The following is a 26,122-nucleotide window of genomic DNA, read 5'->3' as shown; positions in this document are numbered from 1 at the left end:
CACCCTGCCCTCTCCCGCCCACCCCCGCCTCTGCCTTTCCGTCATCATCATTGGTCGGTTCTACTGTCAATCAGCATGCCCCCACCCCCCCCTCCCGCACCTCTTCGCCGGGAGCAAGCGAAAGCCAAGCGCAGGCAGCGGAAGGAGCGCACGTCAACCCAAGCACCTCACCCACCCACCCCTTCAACCACCGTCTGCCCCACTTGTGACAGAGACTATCGGTCCCGCATTGGACACATCAGTCACCTGAGAACTCATTTTTAATGTGGAAGCATGTCATCCTCGGTTCTGAGGGACTGCCTAAGAGAGAAGATTGACAGCAGCATTGGCTGCTTTTCTTTATTCGTTTATGGGATGTGGGCAAGGCCAGCATTTATTGCCCATTTCCTAATTGCCCTCAAGGAGGAGGTGGTGAGCCGCCTTCTTGAACTGCTGCAGTCCGTGTGGTGAAGGTACTCCCACAGCGCTGTTAGGGAGTTCCAGAATTTTGACCCAGCGACGATGAAGGAACAGTTGATATACTTGTAAGTCAGGATGGTGTGTGACTTGGAGGGGTACTTGGAGGCGGTGGTGTTCCCCTGCGCCTGCTGCCCTTGTCCTTCTAGGTGGAAGAGGTCGTGGGTTTGGGAGGTGCCGCCGAAGAAGCCTTGGCGAGTTGCTGCAGTGCATCTTGTAGATGCAGCCACAGTACGCTAGTGGTGGAGGGAGTGAATGTTTAAGGTGGTGGATGGGGTGCCAATCAAGTGGGCTGCTTTGCCCTGGATGGTGTCAAGCTTCTTGTGTTGTTGGAGCTGCACTAATCCAGGCAAGTGGAGCGTATACCATCACACTCCTTACTTGTGCCTTGTAGATGGTAGAAAGGCTTTGGGGAGTCAGGAGGTGAGACACTCGCCGCAGAATACCTAGCCTCTGACCTGCTCTTGTTGCCACAGTATTTATGTGGCTTGCTCGTTGGATGGAACTCCGCTGTTCATCTCAAAACAATACAACCAGGGAACCAGGTTTTTTAGCTCTGATAATGTGACAGGGTCAATTAATGATCTCATAGTAAAGGATCCTCTAGGGAAGAGTGATCATAACATGATAGAATTTCACATTCAGTTTGAGGGTGAGAAACTTGGGTCTGAAACTAGTGTCAGCTGTGGCTCAGTTGGTAGCACCCTGAGTCAGAAGGTTGTGGGTTCAAGTCCAACTCCAGGGACTTGAGCACATAAAGCTAGGTTGACACTCCAGTGCAGTGCTGAGGGAGTGCTGCACTATTGGAGGTGCCATATTTTGGATGCGAAGTTAAACCGAGGCCCTGTCTGCTCTCTCAGGTGGACGTAAAAGATCCCATGGCACTATTTTGAAGAAGAGCAAGGGAGTTATCCCCGGTGTCCTGGCCAATATTTATCCCTCAACCAATCTAGAAAAGAGAAAGCTGAGGGGTGATCTGATAAATTCTTTAAGATTATGAAAGGAGTTGATAGAGCAGACGTAGAGAAGATTGTGCGGCCGACCAGAACCAGGGGCCATAAATATAAGATAGTCACTAATAAATCCAGGAGAAACTTCTTTACCAGAGTGGTGAGAATGTGGAACTCGCTACCACAGGGAGTAGTTGAGGTGAATAGCACAGATGCATTTAAGGGGAAGCTAGATAAACACGAGGGAGAAAGGCATAGAAGGATATGTTGATGGGAGTTAGATGAAGAAGGGTGCGAAGAAGCTCGTGTGGAGCAGAAACACTGCATGGACTTGTCGGGCCGAATGGCTTGTTTCTGTGCTGTAAATACTCTGTAATTCTATGAGTGTCAACTTATCAAATCAGAATTAATAAGCCTGACAAAAACCATATAATTTATACAACTTTGTGTAACTTGCCAGCTTTAGTAGTTAATACACTCGATTAATTTACAAACACTTGATTAATTTACAAACATAATAAGCACCATACACCAAAAATATTTTATTAAAAATATGTATCTGCTCAACAGCAAATCAGCTCACTGTCCTTGGTCATGTCTCAGACGATTGCACTCTCGCCTCTGAGTCAAAAGGTTGTGGGATCAGTCCCACTCCAGAAACTTGAGCACAAAAATCTAGGCTGACACTCCAGTGCAGTGTTGAGGGAGTGCTGCACTGTCGAAGGTGCCGCCTTTCGGATGAGACGTTAAACCGAGGCCCCCGTCTGCTCTCTCAGGTGGATGTAAAAGACATAAAAAGAGAAAATGCTGGAAATACTCAGCAGTTCAGGCAGCATCTGTGGAGAGAGAAACAGAGTTAAAGTTTCAGGTCAGTTGTAGTAGGATGGAAAACACACTACTTTGAAGTAGGATGGAAAACACACTACTTTGAGGAAGAGTTGCCTCTCAATCAACATCACTAAAACAGATAATGGGTGAAGGGTTTCGACCTGAAACGTTGACTCTATTTCTCTCTCCACGGATGTTGCCTGGCCTGCTGAGTTTTTCCAGCATTTTCTGTTGTTATTTCACGAAAACAGATTATCTGGTCATTATCACATTGCTGTTTGTGGGAGCTTGCTGTGCGGAAACTACTTCATTGGCTGCAAAGCGTCCTGAGGTGGTGAAAGGCGCTATAGAAATGCATGTCTTTTTTTTAAAAAAGCGCACACGTGGCGAACAAGTTCACGGAAGTCCCGCTCCTCTGCTGGAGCATATGCAAAACGCTGCGTCGTGGCTGAAGGCAAGGTGCGGCAGCCGCGCGTGCGCGCTGAGATCGGGTGGCCCTGTAAACCGCGCGTGCGCGCTGAGATCGGGTGCCCTGTAAACCGCGCGTGCGCGCCGAGATCGGGACGTGCCTGTTGACGGCGCCTGCGCAGCGAGGTGCCGAGTCGGTGGAGGAGGGTGTTCGTGTTTCAGTGAGTCAGAAAACGGTGAGTTTAAGGGAGTCTTTCTTAACGGGGGGCGCGGGGAGACGCGAGGGAATGGCTTTGTGCCCCCAGCTAAGGCTTGACTACAGGGAGGGGGGAATGTTGCGGGTAAGGTCCCGGGAGGAGGGTTATTCTCCCGACGGTTGTGTCGGTCGGTCGGTGGGTGTGAGTGAGGAGGCGCTCAGGGGCAGTAGGCCCAGGCTGGAATGTCTGTCCTTGTGTTACTCGGTCTTGGGTTACGTGTGTGTGTGTGTGTGTGTGTGTGAGAGAGACCGTTTCAAGCGCTAATAGCTGGCACATTCCTCGCTGAAACCATTGCACAGTCGTTCCTCTGTTGCACTGACAGGCCTCCAAGATTAAGAGGGGGGAAGGGGCGAGGTGAAATTTGGTGATAATTCAGTCGGGTGTATTGGTACCAACATGGCATAAGGACACTTCATTGATCCTGTGATATTAGTAGTGGGGAACATGAAGATGGCAAAAACGCTGAACAAATATTTTGTATCAGTCTTTACAGTAGAGGAAACTAAAAATATCCCAACACTGGACAAACAGGGGGCTATGGGGGGGGAGGTGCTAAACATGATTAAAATCACTAAGGAGATGGTACTCTGTAAGATAATGGGACTTAAGGCGGATAAATCCCCTGGACCTGATGGCTTACATCCTAGGGTCTTGAGAGAAGTAGCGGTAGGGATTGCGGATGCATTGGTGGTAATTTTCCAAAACTCCCTGGATTCAGGAAAGGCCCCAGCAGATTGGAAAACTGCTAATGCAGTGCCCTTATTTAAAAAGGGAGGTAGACAAAAGGCTGGAAACTATAGACCAGTTAGCCTAACATCTGTGGTTGGTAAAATGTTGGAGTCCATTATTAAGGAAGCAGTAACAGGACATTTGGATAAGCATAATTTAATCGGACAGAGTCAGTATAGTTTTATGAAGGGGAAGTCATGTTTCATAAATTTGCTCGAATTCTTTGAGGACGTAACAAACGGGGTGGATAAAAGGGAACCAGTGGATGTGGTGTATTTGGACTTCCAAAAGGCATTTGACAAGGTGCCACACAAAAGATTACTGCACAAGATAAAAAATCACGGGATTGGGGGTAATATACTGGCATGGGTGGAAGATTGGCTATCTAACAGAAAACAGAGAGTTGGGATAAATGGTTCATTCTCGGGTTGGTAATCAGTAACTAGTGGTGTTCCGCAGGGGTCAGTGCTGGGACCCCAACTCTTTACAATCTATATTAACGATTTGGAGGAGGGGACCAAGTGCAACATATCCAAGTTTGCCGACGATACAAAGATGGGAGGGAAAGCAGTGAGTGAGGAGGACATAAAAAACCTGCAAAAGGACATAGACAGGCTAAGTGAGTGGGCAGAAATTTGGCAGATAGAATATAATGTTGGAAAGTGTGAGGTTATGCACTTTGGCAGAAAAAATCAAAGAGCAAGTTATTATCTAAATGGAGAGAAACTGCAAAGTGCTACAGTACAAAGGGATCTGGGGGTCCTGGTGCATGAAACGCAGAAGGTTAGTATGCAGGTGCAGCAGGTGATCAGGAAGGCCAATGGAATCTTGGCTTTTATTGCAAGGGGGATGGAGTATAAAAGCAGGGAAGGGAAGTCTTGCTTCAGTTATACAGGCCACACCTGGAATACTGCGTACAGTTTTGGTTTCCATATTTAAGAAAAGATATACTTGCTCTCGAGGCAGTTCAGAGAAGGTTCACTCGGTTGATTCAGGAGATGAGGGGGTTGACTTTTATGAGGAAAGGTTGAGTAGGTTGGGCCTCTACTCATTGGAATTCAGAAGAATGAGAGGCGATCTTATCGAAACATATAAGATTGTGAGGGGGCTTGATCAGGTGGATGCGGGGAGGATGTTTCCACTGATGGGTGAGGCTAGAACTAGGGGGCATAATCTTAGAATAAGGGGCTGCCCTTTCAAAACTGAGATGAGGAGAAACTTCTTCACTCAGAGGGTAGTAAATCTGTGGAATTTGCTACCTCAGAGAGCTGTGGAAGCTGCGACATTAAATAAATTTAAAACGGAGATAGACAGTTTCCTAGCTGATAAGGGAATTAGGGGTTACGGGGAGCGGGCAGGGAAGTGGACGTGAGTCTAGGTTCGGATCAGCCATGATCCTATTGAATGGCGGAGCAGGCCCGAGGGGCCGTATGGCCTACTCCTGCTCCTACTTCTTATGTTCTTATTTGGTTGCTGGTTTATTATTCCCTCAAATGCCCGGAACAGACCTGTAATTAACCTGTGGGGTCTCGACAGAGTAGATAGAGAGAAACTGTTCACATTGGTGGAAGGGTCAAGGATCAGAGGGCACAGATTTAAGGTGATTGGCAGAAGAGCCAAAGGTGACACGAGGAAAACCTTTTTTACGCAGCGAGTGGTTAGGATCTGGAATGCACTGCCTGAGAGGGTGGTGGAGGCAGGCTCAATCGTGGCTTTCAAAAGGGAATTGCATAAGTACCTGAAGGAAAACACTTGTCGGGCTACGGGGAAAGGGTGGCGGACTGGGACTAGCTGAAGTGCTCTTGAGAGCTGGCACGGGCTCGACGGGCCAAATGACCACCTCCTGTGCTGTAACCATTCTATGAACCACCAGTACTTCAGCATAAAATGATCCCTTCTTGCAGAATCCAACTTTGAAAGGACTGAATTTAGAATTGTGCTGCTGGGCCTTCATAGTTCAAGTGCGCAAGGTATGGAAATTTTGCAAGCCCACTTACTGACAGCACTGCATTTTTAGTTAATTGGCATGTTGAAAATGTGGGTGTTGGACAGTCTACGCTGCTTCCCCATAACTAGTATAAAGTTTCTACAGTCAATTGCAATAAATAAAATAATATTGTGTGTTTCCTTTAAACAAACCTGGTAGAGATTGAAATAAAACAAATATTCCTTTTGACATCTGTATGGGATTTTTTTCATGTGCAGATCTATTGTATATGCTGATTTGCTGCTTTGTTACTTTTGCTGTTAGGGATTTTTATTTTTATTTTCTCTTTTCCAAACCCTTTTGTTTGCTTTATTCCACAAATGGATTTTTCTCCCTTTTCAGATGCCTAATGCCTCTTGCCGTGTTTGTTTCCTGGCTCTCTCTCTCCTTTAACTATGCTGATTGGCTTCTATTCTTGCTCATTAGCCCAAGAGGCAGAGCTGACTCATCTCTTCCTCATTTCCCCATTCTCTCCAACCCCAATTGAAATAGAACTATTCTATCACTTATCGGGGAAAGTGACTGTTTTTACACTGCAGTGGCGGAAGGGGTAGCCCTGTCTCCCAGTATATTCCCTGATATTTTCTCTCCAGGAACAGGAGAAAACAGTGGGCGGTGGACAAGGAAAATTGGATGGGGATCCCAGTACTTCATGCTGTTGTATGATCTAGATGCAAGGTGTGATGTTTTTGGCTCATTTGTAACTCAACAGATGTATGGCATTTGGTAGCTCTACTCGCATCCCACACTCGAGCAGTCTGTGTAGCTGCTATAATAATTCAAGCTTTATTTTTATTTGTACATTTGCATAACCTTATTTGTGAAATCCATTATGGTAATTATGCTTTTCTCTGATTAAAATGGTCCAGTCTGCAATTATTCCTAATGAGGTATTTTGCTTTGACTTTGGGGGATGTTTGAATCATAGAGTACTGTACAGCATTATTGATAAGCAATGTAGAATGTCAAATTAGTGACTTGCTGTGTTTACCCTTTGTGATATCAAACCTATTTTAAGCTGTTAAAAAAACTCTGCCCAACAGTTATAAAATGCTGGCACTTCTGAGATGAAAGAGGCAAACACTTTGCAGTTTGCAAAGTTCCCTAACCAAGCAACAATTAAACTGACTTTGGGTTCTGTTGACTTGTAGAGATTAGACTTTATGGTCTTTAAAAGGACATGTCAGCTTAAACATGGCTCCATCTTAGAACAAAGCATTGTGCATTGCATGGTATATTGCTCTTATTATGAAACCACGTGGTTTACTCTGAGTTAAACCATTTGGAGATTTGGTACATATTCAAGCATAAAAGCCATTTTCACTAATGAAATAAACTGAGTCATACAGATCAGAAGATCCCGGGGTTGATTGTCTAAGTGTCAGCCGTGTCTCAGTTGGTGGCACCCTCGCTTCTGAGTCAGACGGTTGTGGTTTCAAGCCCCACTTCAGGGACTTGAGCATAAAAATCTAGGCTGACACTCCAGTGCTGTACTGTCGGAGGTGCCGCCTTTCAGATGAGATGTTAAACCGAGGCCCTGTCTGCTCTCTCAGGTGGATGTAAAAGATCCTATGGCACCCTTTCGAAGAAGAGCAGGGGAGTTCTGCCCGGTGTCCTGCTCAATATATATCCCTCAATCAACATTGCTAAAACAGCTTATCTGGTCATTATCACATTGCTGTTTGTGGGAGCTTGCTGTGTGCAAGTTGGCTGCTGCGTTTCCTACATTACAACAGTGACTACACTTCAAAAAGTGCTTCATTGGCTGTAAAGCGCTTTGGGATGTCCGGTGGTCGTAGAAGGCTCTATATTTTTGGGGAAATATTGAGGGAATCAAGGGATATGGGGATCGTGCAGGAAACTGGAGTTGAGGTTGAAGATCAGCCATGATCTTATTGAATGGTGGAGCAGGTTCGAGGGGCAGAATGGCCAACTCCTGCTCCTATTTCTTAACGTTCTTACATAAATGTGAGTCTTGCTTTTTATTGCCAGTCTAAATTAGCTAATCCTAGCTAGGGTAGGAGTGCGACAATTCGTCCTGAGCAAAACAGTGGGGAAATCAGCAAGAAGTCCTGATGTACCCATTGCCCCTCCACTGAAATGGGTGCAAGTGTAAACATTGGGTGAAGATAGGATCCACCTGGGCTGTGATATCCTCAAATAGCCTGCCAGCACTCAGTTCCTGGGTGTGCGCATGAAGAATGACCGTGTGGAAAAGACAGTGGAAGGTACGCATGGAATCATGCTCCACTCCCTTTGCATTAGGAGACACGAAAATAACTCTTTGTTATGGCCATTGCACCAATAATCAATACATATTCTGTAGCAGCACTCCCCATTGCCAGTAATGTACAAAAATCTGAATATTTCTGCCCCAAATTCATAGCCTGATGCCACCAGAGGTTTTCAGGAGTTGCTATGATTGCCAGTCTGCAACGTGTTCTTTGCTGATGAGAATCTGTACAGTTTTGTGTCAAATTCAGAGAAGTCTATTCTTGGAGTATCTTTGATTAAAACAGCAAAAAAAATCAAGAGTCTTGAGACAAAACTGCATCTGTGAATCATTAAACTCCAATTAATTGTAAATTTAACTTGCTTACAAACATCATTCCTGCTGAGCTGCGTGGCTGCGCTGTGGTCTGGAGGTCCCGTGCAGGCTGCTCGGTGGCTTTTATATTGAAGAAACCGCGCATGCGCAAAAATTTGAATGGGCTACGCAGCCAAAGGGACCGCGCACCTAAAATAAAAACTCGAGGGAATATTGCTTACAAATCTACAAAAATCTCGTTACCTATATATATGTGTGTGTGTGTATATATATAGATAATTGTCTCAATTATTAATACAGAACTGTGTTGATTCTCAAAGATCTTTATACAGCTTAATAGAATAGGCTTCCAGACTAGTCACCTTGTCTTTCATTTACCCTCTGTCCTTTAATTTACCCAGTGTGTGTTATGCTCCCTCTTTATCTCTCATTCTTCTTCCTGGACTAGCTCTACAGAGAGAGGGTGGGGAAAGGATCTGGAACCAATGTCACAGAGCAAAGAGAAATGGAGTCCTCGGCATGCACATGCATTCTTGATGTTGGGCTTGATTGCACAATATATCCTTTTACTATAATTTTTTTTCTTTTGACTGCAACCTTTCACCCTGGAGAACCTGCAGTTCATCTGCTCCCAGACCTCTACCCATGTCACAGTAGCTAGTTGCTATGTAGTTACACAATCTGGGTTGATTGCCTGTAAGTGTGTGCTTTTCACCTTCCCCCGAGCCTGCCGAGGTGGAAAATATTGCTGTCTCTGCCTGTTCTACCACTCCATGCCATGCACAGCTTTAGTGTGTTTCATGTTGTCACTGACCTCCCTCTTTGAAGCACTTTTATTATTGCAGTTGTACAGTGATTTAAGACTGAGACACTATGCCAATGAATAGTGGTTACAAAATCAAAAGAGGCATTGATAACTCATCCATGCATGTTGTTGGATGGCAAGTAATGGGAGCAAATTGAACTGGTGTATAAAATTACGAGGGGCCTAGATATAGAGTGGATAGTAAGGACCTATTTCCCTTAGCAGAGAGGTCAATAACCAGAGAGGGCATAGATTTTAAAGTCATTGGTAGAAGGATTAGAGGAGAGTTGAGAATTTTTTTCACCCAGAGGGTGGTGGGGGTCTGGAACTCACTGCCTGAAAGGGTGGTAGAGGCAGAAACACTCACCACATTTACTTGGATATGTCCTTGAAGTGCCGTAACCTACAAGGTTACGGACCAAGTGCTGGAAAGTGGGATTCGGCTGGAGAGTTCTGTTTTGCCCAGCGCAGACACAATGGGTCGAATGGCCTCCTTCTGTGCTGTAAAAAAATGTCCATCCTGCTATGAGCTGTCCTCCCTGAGAAGTCCTAAATCTAAGGAACGGAATACAAGGACGTGGAGCAGTTATCTGAATATCGAGAATAGATTGTAACGGTGAGACTGCTCAGGTTTCCAAAGCTTTTAGTTCACATGAAAAATCTATTTTATAATCTAATAAAATAACTCTTTGTGAATTTCTTGTGTGGCACCTCATGCACCTATTATGTCCGTGAATGATTGAGACACGGACAGCAGGAGTTGAACAAAGCAAGTCTTTACTGATGGAAGTCAATAGTGAAACTGAAAACAACAGAGGCTCACTAGCGCCTTTTATACAGGGGTGGTCACTGCCGGTACTGCAGTCTGAGACCAGTTATTCTCTTAAAGGTACATACGCAACAGCACCTGTCACAATTTTTAAGCAGGTTTAAGGCAAATTCTTGCAAAAATCTTTTTGGAGCAAGGAAAATATAAATCTGCTATTTGGCTTGTACAGAGAAACTGCATCATCCCTCTCCCCATGACCAACAGAAAATACTTCAACATAGGATAATGGAACCAATAATAAAAACAAAATGCTAGAAATAAATAGCAAGTTGGTCAACATCTGTAAAAAGAAAAGACTGGTTATAATGTTTTGGATATGTACCTTTCACCAGTCGGCAAGGCTGCAGATCTCTCGGCTTATTCTATCTTGCTTAGAACCATCGGGTCTTGTAGGGTGGATGCCTACATATGTATAAAACTGTAGCAGGCAAAAGTAGGAAGTTGTCTTCTGCTTCAAGTTTTAATGGCCAATATGGCAATCAGTGGATTTTTTTTTTAGGGCAGAGTTATTTTAAAATCAGGCTGCCTCAGTCACTCTCTTGTTTGTGCCTGATTCAGAACAGACATTTAATTATTTTTTAATCCTGGTGGAGAAGTGAGTTAAATTATTCTGGGTTCTACTGACATTTGTATATCAGCTAAACTTTGCACTGGCTGTTCAATTCAGGAGAAATGCGGAACCCACTACCACAAGGCTTGGTTGAGGTGAATAACATAGACGCATTTAAGGGGAAGCTAGATAAACGCATGAGGGAGTAAGGAATAGAAGGATAGGCTGATAGGGTTTGATGAAGAGGGGTGGGAGGAGGCTCGTGTGGAGCATAAACACCGGCACGGACCAGTGGGGCCGAATGGCCTGTTTCTGTGCTGTATATTCTGTGTAATCACTGGAACGTATTGATTTAAATTACTTGCTAGTCTCTCTCTGTAGCATCTAACTATTCTCAAACCTAAAACATTGACGAGCAGTGTTTGTTTTGTGTTCTATAAACCGAAAATGCTGGAAATACTCAGCCGGCCTGGCAGCATCTGTGATGAGAGAAAGAGTTAGTGTTTCATCGACCTGAAACATTAACTCTGTTTCTCTCTCTCCACGGATGCTGCCTGGCCTGCTGAGTGTTTCCAGCATTTTCTGTTTATATTTCAGATTTCCGGCATCTGCAGTATTTTGCCTTTTTGTATTTGTTTTGTTAGTTGTACTCGGTTTGAAATGCAGGGATATGATGCCCATTACCAAGGTAAGTGGGTGTTCTGGTAGCTGAAAATAGTTTTCACAAATTGAATTGTTCTTTAATCTGTGCTGGTGACTGGCGGTATGAAGCTTTCTTTAGGATAAGCTTGTGATGACGGACTCCATTTGTTGGCAGGTTCCTGATATTCCTTTAAGACTTACTGTGGAAGTTTACAACATGGAAGGAGGCCATTCGGCCCATTGTGTCGGCTCTTTTACTGGAACAATTCACAACTAATCCCACCATTCTGTCTCCAGATAACCCCGGGTCTTCCTTTGTATGCAACCAAGGAAGTTTTTAACTTAGCATTTTGGAAGTCGGATCTCTGGGCAAATGGTCTGGCATGGAATGAGCCCGTGTACAGAAAGATGGGCTGCTTTTCCCATTCTACCCAATGGCCTCGAGCGTTCCATTCTAGACGTGATGGATTTTCTTCAGAGAGTTACATACATTTCCCTGCCAACATACTTAAAACCCTTCCCCTACGCACTCGCATATGTGAATGCTTTGTTTCCCACCCAGTCACGGGGCTCCCCGTAGCTTTCAAGTCATCATTTAGCTAGTGTAGGGCTTGACCGTCTTCTACAAGTATTTACACATGCAAAAGTTTGAACAAAGCTTGTCATGTGTCTTGGAGAAGTTTCCTATGAGCAGAGTGAAGTGAACACTTATTGCTGTACAATCTGTCCGACAATCACACTCCCACATACTTGTGTGTGACTAAATATAGTGGTTTGTTTCAGCAGGACGCTGCTTAATTTTGATCTATGACTTAATGTTTGAATTTCAGCACTAGCCTGTTCAGAAAATTTTGAATATACAAACCCAGAAATTGAACTGAGCATGTCGCCAAGCGTCAGTGTTTGTTTGGTATGAGAAGAAACTCTTTAAAAAGTCAATTTTATTACCCAAGTATTTTAGAAATAATCTAGTAGTGCCTTGGATCCACAGGGCTAAAGTAGGGGCTGAGGCTCCCAATTGGCTTTTTTTCTTTAAAAGGACAAATAACTGGAAATATTTTCTAATAAAATGAAACGTCGGCAACGGAAACAACAACTTGCATTTATGCCGTGCCTTTAACACCCAAGGCATGTCACAAAAAGGAGTAAGGAAAGTGGAACCCAAACCAGGAAGCTAGAAAAGCATTGGGTTGGTCTTGAGCCAGGGCAGAGAGTTCAGAAAAAGAACATAATCAGGAGCAGGAGGAGGCCATACGGCCCCTCGAGCCTGCTCCGCCATTCAACAAGATCATGGCTGACCTTTGATCTCAACTCCACATTCCCGCCCGATCCCCATATCCCTTGATTCCCCTCAAGTCCAAAAATCTATCGATCTCAGCCTTGCATATACTCAACGACTGAGCATCCACAGCCCTCTGGGGCAGAGAATTCCAAAAATTCACAACCCTCCTGAGTGAAGAAATTCCTCCTCATCTCATTCTTAAAAGGACGACCCCTTATCCTGAGACTGTGCCCCTAGTTCTAGGCTCACCAGCCAGGGGATGCAGTCTCCGCATCTATCCTGTCAATCCCCCTCGGAGTAAACCTGGCAGAAGCAGGTTGTTAGTAATGGCCTTCCACCATGGCATTGAGGCACCAGTTGTTCTGGAGTTGTTCTGGACCAATGTCAGATGAGTTATTTTATTTACATGCTTCGCACAGTCAATTGAGAGTTCTCAGCTCCGTGTATAGGTGTGTGTGTGTATATATAAATACTGTATTACACACCTATACATACATTTACTATTGGATAGAAAAATATATTGGGAAATTCAGCTTGCAAGTTAAAAATGTAATCCTTAACGTTAATAATTCTACCAAAGTTTAACAAAGTTAACTGACTCATTTACTAGGTAACTGGGAGGCAGTGCAGTTCCGTTTCCCTGGGGAAACCTGGTCAGGAATAAGTAGTGTATAAACAGTTTTTCTTCCTTCCGGACCCCCTCTATCCTACCAAGGCTACAGGATTACAACACTCAGCTGGTGACTCGATCATACTGGAGAATATTGTTCTCAAAGCATATGCTCATTACAATCATGATATAAAAATGCATTGAAGTTGGTGACGCTTTGCTAACGTGTTAAGTCTGGGAAAGTGTTTGTGGGCTTCCTGCGGTTATTTGACTAACCACAGTATTTTTCAGAGGTGCAAAGAAATGCCATGTATAGAATCACAGAATCTTGCAGCACGGAAGGAGGCCATTCGGCCCATCGTGCCTGTGCCGGCTCTTTGAAAGAGCTCTCCAATTAGTCCCACTCCCCTGCTCTTTTCCCATAGCCCTGCCATTTTTTTCCCCCTTTTCAAGCATATTTGAAAGTTATTATTGAATCTGCTTCCACCGCCCTTTCAGGTGGCACATTTCCAGATCATTGTAAGTCTGAGATTGAAGGGACCCTTTCTGTCTCCGCTGCTGACTAACCTGTGTATTTCTAGCTTTATCTCTTTGTAGTTGAAAAATGTGCTTTATTCCAATCTCGTTATGTGATGATGTACTTTGGGATCTCAGAGACTTGTTTTTGTCTCCCTGTGGATAATTTTGAACGAAAGTGGGGAAAAAATGGCATTTATGTCCGCTTATCGCATCCCTTAAAATGTCCCAAAATGCTTCATGTGGAAGTTGCTTTCAAATGGAGTTATTTTTAGATGAATACAGCAGCCATTTTATGGACAGCAGTGTCTCGGTCAGCAGACAGAGTATAGTTTTGTCCCATCCATCTGGGCTGGATTTGAACTTGGGCCCCGGAAGTGAAAGCCAGTGCCTAACCACTGTGCCATACAGCCCACCAGAGGTTTGTTCATTTTTAATTTGTTGTCCTATCGCACAACTTGGGGTTAGGGTTAAAATAGTTAAGGGTTTGTGGGATTAATCTACAGCTGTTTCTGGTTTCCCTGCATCTGAACGGCCCGAGCATAAAACGAGCTCGGGTTACGCGCATGCAGAACCAATAGCATGAGACTTGTAAAGCCTTAGTTCCCAAAAGTGCCCTATTCCTCCTGCTTTTAGTCTTTCAATTTGATTTAACAAAGCACTTGAGTCATTCATAAAGAGCGTTATACATGAAGCTATTTGAATTAGTGCTTGACTCATTTTGGTTTCTATAAATGTGACTAAATCCTAAAAGCCGGAATAAAGGTGAGATCATTTGAATATTGGAGTATTGTGATACCTATTTACATAGAATGTGCAGCACAGAAATGGGCTGTTTGGGCCAACTGGCCCATGCTCCACGCGAGCCTCCTCCCACCCTACTTCATCTAACCTTATCTGCATATCACAGAATCACAGAAACCTCAGTGCAGATAGAGGCCATTTCGGCCCATCGAGCCTGCACCGACACACATCCCACCCGATCCCCGTAACCCCTACACCAACACATATCCCACGTAACCCCACGTATTTAATCCCCCTAACACTAGGGGTCAATTTTATCATAGCCAATCAACCTAACCCGCACATCTTTGGACCGTGGGAGGAAACCGGAGCACCTGGAGGAAACCCACGCAAACACGGGGAGAATGTCTGTGTGGAGTTTGCACAGTCACCCGAGGCCGGATTTGAACCCGGGTCCCTGGCGCTGTGAGGCAACAGTGCTAACCACTATGCCACTGTGCTGCTCTTCTATCCCTTTCTCCCTCGTGTGTTTATCTAACTTCCCCTTGAATGTATCTCTGCTATTTGCCTCAACCACTCCCCATGGTAGCGAGTTCCACATTCTCACCACCCTCTGGGTAAAGACGTTCTCTCCTGCATTTTTTATTGGATTTATTACTGACCAGCGTTCCCTCTGAGCTGCGCGCGTGTGCGGCCACGCAGTAAACCACAAGGTCCCGCGCAGGCCGCTCACCAGCTTTTACATTGGCAATACCGCTCATGCGCAGGAACTTAGAGGGGCCGCACAGACCGTAGTGCAGCCTACAGGGAACATTTTTGCTGACTATCTTATATTTATGGTCCCTAGTTTTGAACTCCCCCCCACAAGTGGGAACATCTTCACTACGTCTACCCTATCAAAACATTTCATCATTTTAAAGGCCTCTATTAGATCATGTAGGAGCATTTATTTCACCATTGTGAACTCATCGTACTTCTCCAGCATCTTATGCACGTCAGTAGTATCTTCCTTCGGTTTTTATTTGTAAGAGGATAATAACTAGGAGAATTTTTGAGGGCGGTAACAGTTCTTGTTTCAATGACATTGATAAACTGGTAATGCAGTTTTTAATAGATCAGAGTGTGACCTCTGTTACTGTCATAACACACATACCAAGGTATCTATTATTCTAAATTTAAAAATCAACCGTTCCTATTTAAAATCTGAGAAATTGTCAAAAAGAAACTATGCAACCAGGGGGCTATGATTCATCCTTCTGCATTTTCCACAAATTTCCTAATAAATCTGTGAAGCAATTGATAGGGGAGTCTGCAGTTAGTCTTGTTCCATTGAATTTGTGCTGCTTTCCATCCGTGCACAGTTCTATCTACAAGACGTTGCATTTGCTAAACTCTTCTGTTTTCTCACCGTCAACATACAAAGATCATTTAATGAAGAGTAAAAGTGAATGATTATTTCTCTGGATAATAAGAGCCAGCTCCTTGGGATCTCGTCTAACCTCCGCAATCTAGGGCAAATCTGAATTAATTTGAATGAAATGTAGCTCTGGCTCAGATCAGTTCTGGTAATAGGCTCTGTTCTTCCTCTGTAAATATATTTGACTGATATTGACCTTCTGTAGGATCCATGATTGAAATGAATAGGTCATTTTTTAAAACTGAGCATTTGCATGCTCGTGAACCTGCTAATTAATCTCTTCTTAAATAGATGTGGTGACGGATGGAGTTGATGTTTTGCGTAGTTATCCATTTAATTTTGATTTGAGTATCTGGAGTCCCAGAATTTTTAATAGGTGCTTTTACATTGGTTTGGTTAGGTCATGGGAGAGCGATGCAGAAGTTCGTTCTCAATCTTGGGATGTGCATTCTCATGGGTATCGGTTCTCCCGTAGATTCTCGTCATTCGGTTAAGACGTTAAACCGAGGCCCCGTCTGCTCACTCAGGTGGACGTAAAAGATCCCATGGCACTATTTCAAAGCCTTTCACACTCTGACTATCCCAATATTAATTGGGATAGTCAGAGTGTGAAAGGCTTAGAGGGGGCAGAATTCTTAAAGTGCATCCAGGAGAGCTTTTTGAGCCAACATGTAGAAAGTCCTACAAGAGAGGGGGCGGTACTGGACCTAATTCTAGGGAATGTAGCCGGGCAAGTGGTGGAAGTGTCAGTAGGAGAGCATTTTGGCAACAGTGACCATAATTCGGTGAGATTTAAGGTGGTCATGGAAAAAGACAAAGACGGCCCGGAAATAAGGGTTCTAAATTGGGGAAAGGCCGATTTTAATATGATAAGGCAGGATCTGGCCAAAGTGGACTGGGAGCAGCTACTTATAGGAAAATCCACATCAAAGCAGTGGGAGACTTTCAGAAGGGAAATAGAGAGAGTACAACGCCAACATGTTCCTGTAAAGGTCAAGGGTGGGACCAACAAGCAAAGGGAACCTTGGATGACAAGGGAGATACAAAAATGCATTAGGAAAAAAAGGGGGGCTTTTGGCAGTTACAAAAGACTAAAGACGGAGGAAGCCCTAGAGGAGTATAAAAAGTGCAGGGGCATACTTAAAAAAGAAATTAGGAGGGCGAGGAGGAGCCATGAAATAACACTGGCGAGCAAAATAAAGGAAAATCCTAAGATGTTTTATAAGTATATTAAGGGCAAGAGGATAACCAGGGAAAGGGTAGGGCCCATTAGGGACCAAAGTGGCAATCTGTGTGTAGAGCCAGATGATGTAGGCGGGGTTTTAAATGAATTTTTTGCATCTGTGTTCACTATGGAGAAAGACGATGTAGACATAGAAATCGGGCAAGGGGACTGTGACATACTTGAACATATTAGCATCGAGAGGGAGGAGGTACTAGCGGTTTTAGCAGGCCAAAAAGTGGATAAATCCCCAGGCCCGGACGAGATGTATCCCAGGCTGTTGTGTGAGGCAAAGGAGGAGATTGCAGGGGCTCTGACACACATTTTCAGAACCTCTCTGGCCACAGGGGATGTACCAGAGGACTGGAGAACAGCTAACGTAGTACCATTATTCAAGAAGGGTAGCAGGGATAAACCAGGGAATTACAGGCCAGTGAGCCTAACATCTGTGGTAGGGAAATTATTGGAAAAAATTCTGAGGGACAAAATTAGTCTCCACTTGGAGAGGCAAGGATTAATCGGGGATATCAGCATAGCTTTGTCAAGGGTAAATCATGTCTGATCAATCTGATTGAATTTTTCGAGGGGGTGACTAGGTGTGTGGATGAGGGAAATGCTGTGGATGTGGTTTACATGGATTTCAGTAAAGCTTTTGACAAAGTCCCGCATAGGAGACTGGTCAAGAAGGTAAGAGCCCATGGGATCCAGGGTGCCTTGGCGCGTTGGATCCTAAACTGGCTGAGTGGCAGGAGGCAGAGGGTGATGGTCGAAGGTTGCTTTTGTGACTGGAAGCCTGTGTCCAGTGGGGTACCTCAGGGATCGGTGCTGGGACCCTTGCTGTTTGTGATCTACATAAATGATTTGGATGAGAATGTAAAAGGTATGATCAGTAAGTTTGCAGATGACACGAAAATTGGTGGGGTGGTAAATTGCGAGGAGGAAAGCCTCAGGCTACAGGACGATATAAACGGGTTGGTCAGATGGGCGGAAAAGTGGCAAATGGAATTTAACCCTGAAAAGTGCGAGGTGATGCATTTTGGACGGACAAATAAGGCAAGGGAATACACAATGAGTGGTAGGACCCTAGGAAGTACAGAGGGTCAGAGGGACCTTGGTGTACATGTACATAGATCCCTGAAGGCAGCGGAACAGGTAGATAAGGTGGTTAAAAAGGCATATGGGATACTTGCCTTCATTAGCCGAGGCATAGAATATAAGAGCAGGGAGATTATGATGGAGCTGTACAAAACGCTGGTGAGGCCACAGCTGGAGTACTGTGTGCAGTTCTGGTCGCCTCACTATAGGAAGGATGTGATTGCTTTGGAGAGGGTGCAGAGAAGATTCACCAGGATGTTACCTGGGATGGAGCGCCTCAGCTATGAAGAAAGACTAAACAGGCTGGGGTTGTTTTCCTTGGAGCAAAGAAGGCTGAGGGGGGACCTGATTGAGGTGTACAAAATGATGAGGGGCATAGATAGGGTAGATAAAGAGGAACTTTTCCCCTTAGTAGGGGGGTCAATAACAAGGGGGCATAGATTCAAGGTAAGGGGCAGGAGGTTTGGAGGGGATTTGAGGAGGAACTTTTCCACCCAGAGGGTGGTTGGAATCTGGAACTCACTGCCTGAAAGGGCGGTAGAGGCAGGAACCCTCATAACATTCAAGAAGCATTTGGATGAGCACTTGAAATGCCATTGCATACAAGGCTATGGACCAAATGCTGGAAAATGGGATTAGACTGGACAGGGATTGATGGTCGGCGCAGACATGATGGGCTGAAGGGCCTCTTTCTGTGCTGTATAACTATGACTCTTAAGAGCTGGGGAGTTCTCCCTGGTGTCCTGGGGCCAATATTTATCCCTCAATCAACGTAACAAAAACAGATTATCTGGTCATTGTCACAATGCTGTTTGTGGGAGCTTGCTGTGCGCAAATTGGCTGCCGCATTTCCTACATTACAACAGTGACTGCAGTTCAAAAGTACTTCATTGGCTGTAAAGAACTTTGAGACGTCCCGAGGTCGTGAAAGACGCTATAGAAATGCAAGTGCTTTCTTTACTGTACTCTGGAATTCCTTCCTTGAGCCCCCACCCCCTCCTGCTTTAAGACCTTCCTTAAAATCCAATTATTCTACCAAGCTTTTGGTCACTCCTCCTTAGCACAGCTGCTACTTTTTGATTAAGTCTCTATTGGACACTTTGGGAGATTTTACTACATTAAACGTGCTATATAAGTGCAAGTTGTTGGCCTTTTATTTCCCCTGCATAGTGGCTCAGGATCCTTGGAATCCAAAGTAATACCTTCTAGCAGTATAAGGCAAGATTTAAAAACTGCAGATTGCTGTTCATTTAATCACCAGTATCACTTGAGTGGTGTCCGCCGTGGCACCCTCGTCTCTGAGTCAGAAGGTCGTGGGTTCAAATCTCACTCCAGAGACTTGAGCACAAAATTCTAGACTGACACTCCAGTGCAGTGCTGAGGGAGTGCTGCACTGTCGGAGGTGCCGTCTTTCGGATGAGACGTTAAACCGAGGCCCCGTCTGCTCTCTCAGGTGGATGTAAGAGATCCCATGGTGCTATTTTGAAGAAAAGCAGGGAGTTCTCCCCGGTGTCCTGACCAATATTTATCCCTCCACCAACATCACTAAAACAGATGATCTGGTCATCATCACATTGCTGTTTGTGGGAGCTTGCTGTGTGCAAATTGGCTGCCGCGTTTCCTACATTACAACAGTGACTGCACTTCAAAAAGTACTTCATTGGCTGTAAAGTGCTTTGAGACATCCGGTGGTCATGAAAGGTACTATGTAAATGCAAGTCTTTCTTTTGAGTGTGGGGCTGTGTTACAGGAAAGTTTTATGTCAATTCCCTTTGAAGATGAATCAAACCTTCGAGTGACCTCGAGTAATTGAAGGATTTGTTTTTTTGTTTTTAGTGCTTGAGCTGACCTCCAATTTAGCCTAGGAACACAATAATGACGGACAATAAACGCCTCGCATATTCCATCATTCAGTTTTTACGTGACCAGCTCCAGTCTGGGGATTTGACTTCAGATGCTCAGGAGAGCTTAGAGGGTAAGTGACCAATGTTGGTGGGGGAAGGGTGGTGAGAATCAAAAACTGAACAATGTTGAAATTGAGCGCGTAGCCCAACACCAGAGAACTGTTTTTTTTTAATCTTGTGTGATCGGATGGGTAACAATACGATTTGCATTCTTTTCTACGGTAGCTATGCTTTTATAGCAAAGCTGTCGCGCATTGTCTGCTCAATGCACAATGTTAGGCATTACTTTTGCATGCCAGTCACAGCCTTGCTTTCTCGTCTGATCGGAGCAGGCATCCTGGTAAGCCATTCCATTATAGACTCCTCGGTGGCGGAGTGTGTATTGGTGAATCCATAGGGCAGCTTCCACGCAATGCCTCACACGGAGAGAAGTACTGGGTGGAGGCTTCGTGTTTCCCCATAGGGAAAGGCAGAAAATAAGCAGCTGATGCACAAATAGTCTGAATTACAACACCTATTGGGTGATTATGGAGCAGCGTTGGTGAGGAGCTAGAAATGGGTCCTCGCCTGTAAGGAGTGGGCTCTTGCATGAATAGTACTGACATAAAACTCACTACACACTTGGTTTGAGTATAAAGCAAGGCTTTAATCAACTTGTTTCAGAACATGGAGGTCTAGTTGTACTTCTAGTTCCTTGTCTTACAAAATGTCCCTGGAAAGCTGGGCCCACGCCTGAGTATTTATACTCCTTGGACAGCGCCACCAGCTGGCTGTCCAGTGTTATTTCACAAGTAGTTTCTTGATGAATGATGAGATTTATAACATAGAAACATAGAAGATAGGAGCAGGAGTAGGCCATTCGGCCCTTCGAGCCTGCTCCGCCATTCAATGAGATCATGGCTGATCATCCAAATTCAGTACCCTGTCCCTGCCTTCTCCCCATATCCCTTGATCCCTTTAGCCTTAAGAAATATATCCAACTCTTGAATATATTTAATGAACTGGCCTCCACCACCCTCTGTGGCAGAGAATTCCACAGGTTCACCACTCTCTGGGTGAAGAAATTCCTCCTCATTTCAGTCCTAAATGGCTTACCCCTTTATCCTTAGACTATGACCCCTGGTTCTGGACTCCCCGGCCATCAGAAACATCCTTCCTGCATCTAGTCTGTCCAGGCCTGACAGAATTTTATAGGTTTTTAATGAGATCCCCCCTCATTCTTCTAAACTCCAGTGAGTATAAGCCCAATCGACCCAATCTCTCCTCATACGTCATTCCTGCCATCCCAGGTATCAGCCTGGTGAATCTTCGCTGCACTCCCTCCATGGCAAGAACATCCGTCCTCGGGTAAGGCGACCAAAACTGCACACAATACTCAAGGTGTGGTCTCACCAAGGCCCACAAGTACCATGGGGCCAGGGAGCTGAAAAACAGAAAAGAAACAATTTCTAAAGAAGTCTGCAAAATTAAAAACTTCTCTTGTACTTGAATACAAGATGTTACCAACCCAACCCTGAGCAAATTTAAAACCGTTCAGGTACACCGAAATTAAGAGTAGCTTAGTGAAATATGTGATGTCTTATGAAAGATCAAGACTTGGTTTAAAGTTGAAATAATTCAGCTGACTAAAATGCTGGGTTAATCGTTGTTCTTATTTTAAATGGTGGCCTGTGATCTTGTCCCCAGTTGCAGTCCAGTGCTTGGAGACAGCATTTGCCATCTCTGTGGATAATGAGGATCTTGCTGTGTCTCAGACACTCCCAGAGATTTTTACGGCTGCTGTTGGCGAGGTAAGAGCTGAATTTAAGAGAGTAAAAATAGCCACAAGTACGTGATGTTGCTAAATTGATAGTTAACTAAGTGGTTCTTCGATTGTGTAGGCTTTCATCCTAAAGCTTCTGTTTCTGTTCTTTCTGCCAAAGATGATGTGTATATTTTTATATAAGATCTATCCATGTCTCCATTCTACACATCATCTTGGCAGGGGACCTACATGGCCACTTCCAGATGTGTAGCTTGATTCTCCTCTGCATGACTGCAGCACCAACTGAAATCAAGAACTGTGTGGCGACTCAGCACTCCCTAATGTAGGAAGTTGGGAATTCAAGCACTATGTTGCTGACAATAATTGTTTGGAAGTGGTGTTAAATTTGGCAATGGCAACATCTAACTGAGCCATGCACATTAGGTAGGTCCTGGTCTATGCTGTTAGGTGGCCTGAACTAGGTTGGCTTTGGCATGTTATAGTAGCCCTCAGCATGCCCCTGGGCTAAAGAGGAAAATAATCAATGTGTGTTCTTGCTCTTGATCCAGCAGGGAACAGAGACAGTCAGATAAGCTACAGTTATTCAATGTCTTGGGCACCGTGAAACCTTTGCGCCCAGGGACACTTGGTGCCCATGCGGTTGTAGCCTTGCAAGAGTCAGAAGAGGAGAGGAAGGGAAAAATTGGAAATTAAAGTGTATTTTCAAAGATATCCCTCGTCATTTAACCAGTTTACTTCATTGGCGGTTTTGACCTTTTATAGAATTAGTAGTTGTGTATCATACTGCATTTTAAAGTATTAGTCATTCAATAAACATGGTACAACTGGCTCTTAAACACTAATTATTGCATTTGGATGATCTTTTAGTAATAAACAAATGTTCTGATTTTGCATGCCTCCCTCCATACCCAGGCATAAGTGTTTTTATTTTATTCATGCTTCCTCTTTGCTGTGCCTTTCTGGTTCTGACTTCCAAGTGGTTGTGTAACTGGCTTGATCCATGAGCTAAATGCACCCGTGAAATGGCGGTTACTTGAAACCAAATAAGACATACATTCTCTGTTTGTTTATTTCCTAACTGGATGCCCCTCAATTCAACCATTTTATGTTGAAAGTGCTTGAATGAAACTTGGATTTCCTCCAGCATATTCGCAGATCCTACATCAAAATTACATTACGCTACATTGAAAATTGGCTAAATGTTTGTTTTTCATGCCACTTATGAAATCCTACCTTGAGTCTCTTAACCCTAGAAAGACATGTTTAAGATTCATTGATCTTTGATATTGGAGTTGAAATCAAGATTAAAAATTTTTTTTTTTTTTTTTTACATTCCCCCCCCCCCCCGTGTTTGTCTACAGGAGATACCTAATGTAATTGTGGACTGTGTACCTGACTCGCCAACTGTTGAAGATCTCTCTCAAGCTGAGCTGCTGAAAACAGAAGGTAAAAATAATTTCTTGCAGTGAATATTTGTCACAATCTGTGTGTGCTTCATCGCCCCCTAGCTAATGTATTTACTGGCTGAAACAATGGCTCCTTGCCAAGAACTTTTGCAAACATTTTTACTGAAGTAACACACCTCCTCTCAGTGTTTGGGCTAGTAAATTTCCTAGTTCGGCAGGTTAAAATTTTCACTCTCCAGCTCGCAATCAGCAGAGCTGCTGATGGTAGAGTTGTGACTTGTCAACGCACAAGTCACCCTAGCTGTAAATGTTTTTTTTTGGTTAACAAACTTACTGCAGCAACTGTTTCAATATGTAAACTAAGAAAAAAATTGCACAGCTATGGGGAAAGAGTAGGAGACTGGGAGTAATTGGGTATCCCAAAGAGCTGGCACAGATACAATGGGCCGAATGGCCTCTTTCTGTGCTGTATGATTCTATGATGAGCTTTTTGCTTCCGGTTGTATTAGCCTTGAGCAGGACTCTGGTGGTGCCTCAGTGCTAAACTTATTGCCAGCTGAATTGTTGAACCATGTGTGCAGGTTTATTTGTGTGGAAGTACAGTAATTGCAAGAAAGCAATTTCATCTTTGGATATAGACAACTTGCCACCCCAGCTTTGCCCTTCGGGTTTATGGCCGTTTGATCATTACTTTTAATCGTCCTCACTCAACCATTTTTCTCTCTCTCAATTTTCAGCCTTTAATTAATATTCATGTGGTCACACTTCCAAAAATAATATTGGAGCCATTCCCAATTATCCAAAATGTTCTGAAGCTTTGAATGACAAAGTTGGGAATTACAAACTATATGAAGAAAAGGAGGGGCAGAACATGAAAGCGGTTTGGAACAGGCAGTGGTCTCGTGATTAGAAGTGTGTTCAAAACCTTAGAAGCTACATGTTTGGTTACAAGTTTGGTCACAAGGGGTGGCCGGGCTTCCTAAGGATACATGTCATTGATTCTTCTTTTCTTTTAATCATTTAGGAAATGAGCAAATGAAAATAGAAAATTACCAGAGTGCTGTGGATTACTACACAAAAGCCATTGAATTAAATCCTAGCAATGCAGTTTATTTTTGCAACAGGTATGATGATGATGGACACCAGTTTTGTTTCCCTCTGTGTTGAGTGTGTGTCTGTCAACCTTTTGGATACACGTTACAGTTGTATTTGGAGGCTCTCGCATGAGCTGTGATCTTTAGCAGGAAGGTAACTTCAGCGGTGAGCTATTTAGCAATGAGCACATGCATCTTGGGGAGCACATGCATCTTGGGCAGCATATGTATTTTGTTTCGTGACGCTTGGCTTTCTGACGCTATTTGCTGACTACCTGCCAAGAGCAGTCACATCTACAGCGCCCACATAACCAAAGTTTCACACTTTGCTCGGGCAAACAGTCCAAGGAGAGAAAAACACAGAACGAGGCAATCCACGGGAATGAAACCAAGGTCTACCATGCCAAGTCACTTGCATAGAATTATTCATTATTGTAACGGACTGGTAGGACTCTCCAAGATACTCTTAAATGTCTGTTGGACTGTATTGTGTATGTTAGTGTGTTGTGTATGTACCACCCTAGTCATGGGAGTCTGCCATGATACCTAGTGACAGCAAACAAAAAATGACCGAGAACACCCTTACACCCTATAGTATGTTTTTATTTCAATAAACCTAAATTTGACTTTGATGTTTAGATGAGCATTCCCAAGCAGTTTCTGATGTCATCTGAACCCTTTGACGAGATTACTGCTGTACAATCCCTCCCAAATATCCTTCTTGCTGTATCTAAATATTAGCTGTTTAAAATCTAGGCTAAGGATCGATCTGCTCCTCTTCACCGTGCCTAATTCATATCTATCCCCGTGCTAATCCAGTTTAGATTCCTCCCCACTTAGTGGTCCTGATGTTTTCTTGGCTTCTTCTGCATCTCTCCAGAATTTATGCTTCAACTATGCCAATTCTCTAATGCCTTGCGAGGTGAATGTTTGGCCCCCATGTGACCCCGTTTTCTAATCTTTTTACTGCCTACCTATGACTATAGAGAGGGGAAATTGATATTCCGTTAAAGCTTTCTTCTTCAAAGTTTTAAATAGAGCCTTGCTGAACTTCAACAGGCTGTGTATCTTTTTCCCTAGAGAGTATCTGCACTGGAGTGTTGAAGGCAGAACTAGTTATCTTCAATACAAGCTGGTCTTGGGCCAGCACCCTTGGAATAACATTTTTTGATTAAATGCATTCATGAGGAAATTGCTTACACCTACAAGGAGTGCAATTGAACAAATCATGCGTGAAGAGCAGTGATTTATGCAAAAATATACCAGAATGTCAGACCCGCCACCCAAAGCTTGAATGGGTTCTGTAACCTGATACCACAGGGACTTTGTTCTGCAGCGTGTGATTTGTGTAGTTGAGGGTAAAATGTGGAAGAATAGAACATTTTCTGTCTAACACTTTTATTTAGTTGAAATGACAGCACTTAATGTGGTCCCGATGTTTGATGGTTACTCCAGAGACTTGAGCATAAAATCTAGGCTGGCACTTCACTCCAGTCGGAGGTGCCGTTTTTCAGATGAGACGTTAAACCGAGGCCCCGTCTGCTCTCTCAGGTGGATGTAAAAGATCCCATGGCACTATTTCGAAAAAGAGCAGGGGAGTTATCCCCGGTGTCCTGGCCAGTATTTATCCCTCAATCAACATCACTAAAACAGATTATCTGGTTATTATTACATTGCTGTTTGTGGGAGCTTGCTGTGCACAAATTGCCTTTCGCATTTCCTACATTACAACAGTGACTACACTTCAAAAAGTACTTCATTGGCTGTGAAGTGCTTTGGGACGACCCGAGGTCGTGAAAGGCGCTATAGAAATGCAAGTTCAGTTGTATGTCAGCATTTCTAGTCTTGGTAGTACAAAAGTGACATTCAGGCTCTAGAGGCTGCAGAGAAGAGCCAGGAAGTGGATTTGCACTGTCGGAGGACTGACTTATGAAGGAAGACTATCCCATTCAGCCTCATAAGAAGGTGACTAAGTGGGGTCTCCTTGCAGCAAAAGGTGTCCAAACTCAATCCAAGAGCTGCACGGGCCCGTGAGCCCCAGGAAGCTGTCTCTCAATGCCCAGGCAGCTCCATCTTCT

The 26,122-nt window shown here is 44.1% G+C and overlaps 1 protein-coding gene across 3 annotated transcripts in view; it reads left to right on the top strand.

Moving 5' to 3' along the window:
• The first annotated feature begins 2,755 nt into the window (after nucleotides 1-2,755).
• Nucleotides 2,756-26,122, top strand: part of LOC147108047 (small glutamine-rich tetratricopeptide repeat-containing protein alpha-like) — a 45,595-nt gene continuing 22,228 nt past the window's right edge. The window contains exons 1-5 of one of the 3 annotated variants that reach the window (XM_086004494.1): nucleotides 2,756-2,878; nucleotides 19,712-19,850; nucleotides 21,466-21,569; nucleotides 22,906-22,990; nucleotides 23,975-24,074. In XM_086004494.1, the coding sequence (XP_085860620.1) occupies nucleotides 19,751-19,850; nucleotides 21,466-21,569; nucleotides 22,906-22,990; nucleotides 23,975-24,074 (389 nt within the window). In that variant the 5' untranslated portion in view covers nucleotides 2,756-2,878; nucleotides 19,712-19,750. Of the gene's footprint in view, nucleotides 2,879-5,575; nucleotides 5,599-19,711; nucleotides 19,851-21,465; nucleotides 21,570-22,905; nucleotides 22,991-23,974; nucleotides 24,075-26,122 lie in introns of those variants that run through there. The other 2 variants (XM_086004492.1, XM_086004493.1) reach the window with 2 other exon arrangements.

The sequence above is a fragment of the Somniosus microcephalus genome, chromosome 13 (assembly GCF_052327205.1).
Source record: "Somniosus microcephalus isolate GS21.2 chromosome 13, FLI_Smic_1.0, whole genome shotgun sequence".
Lineage (NCBI taxonomy): Eukaryota > Metazoa > Chordata > Chondrichthyes > Squaliformes > Somniosidae > Somniosus > Somniosus microcephalus.
This window is presented reverse-complemented; position numbering and strand designations above follow the sequence as displayed.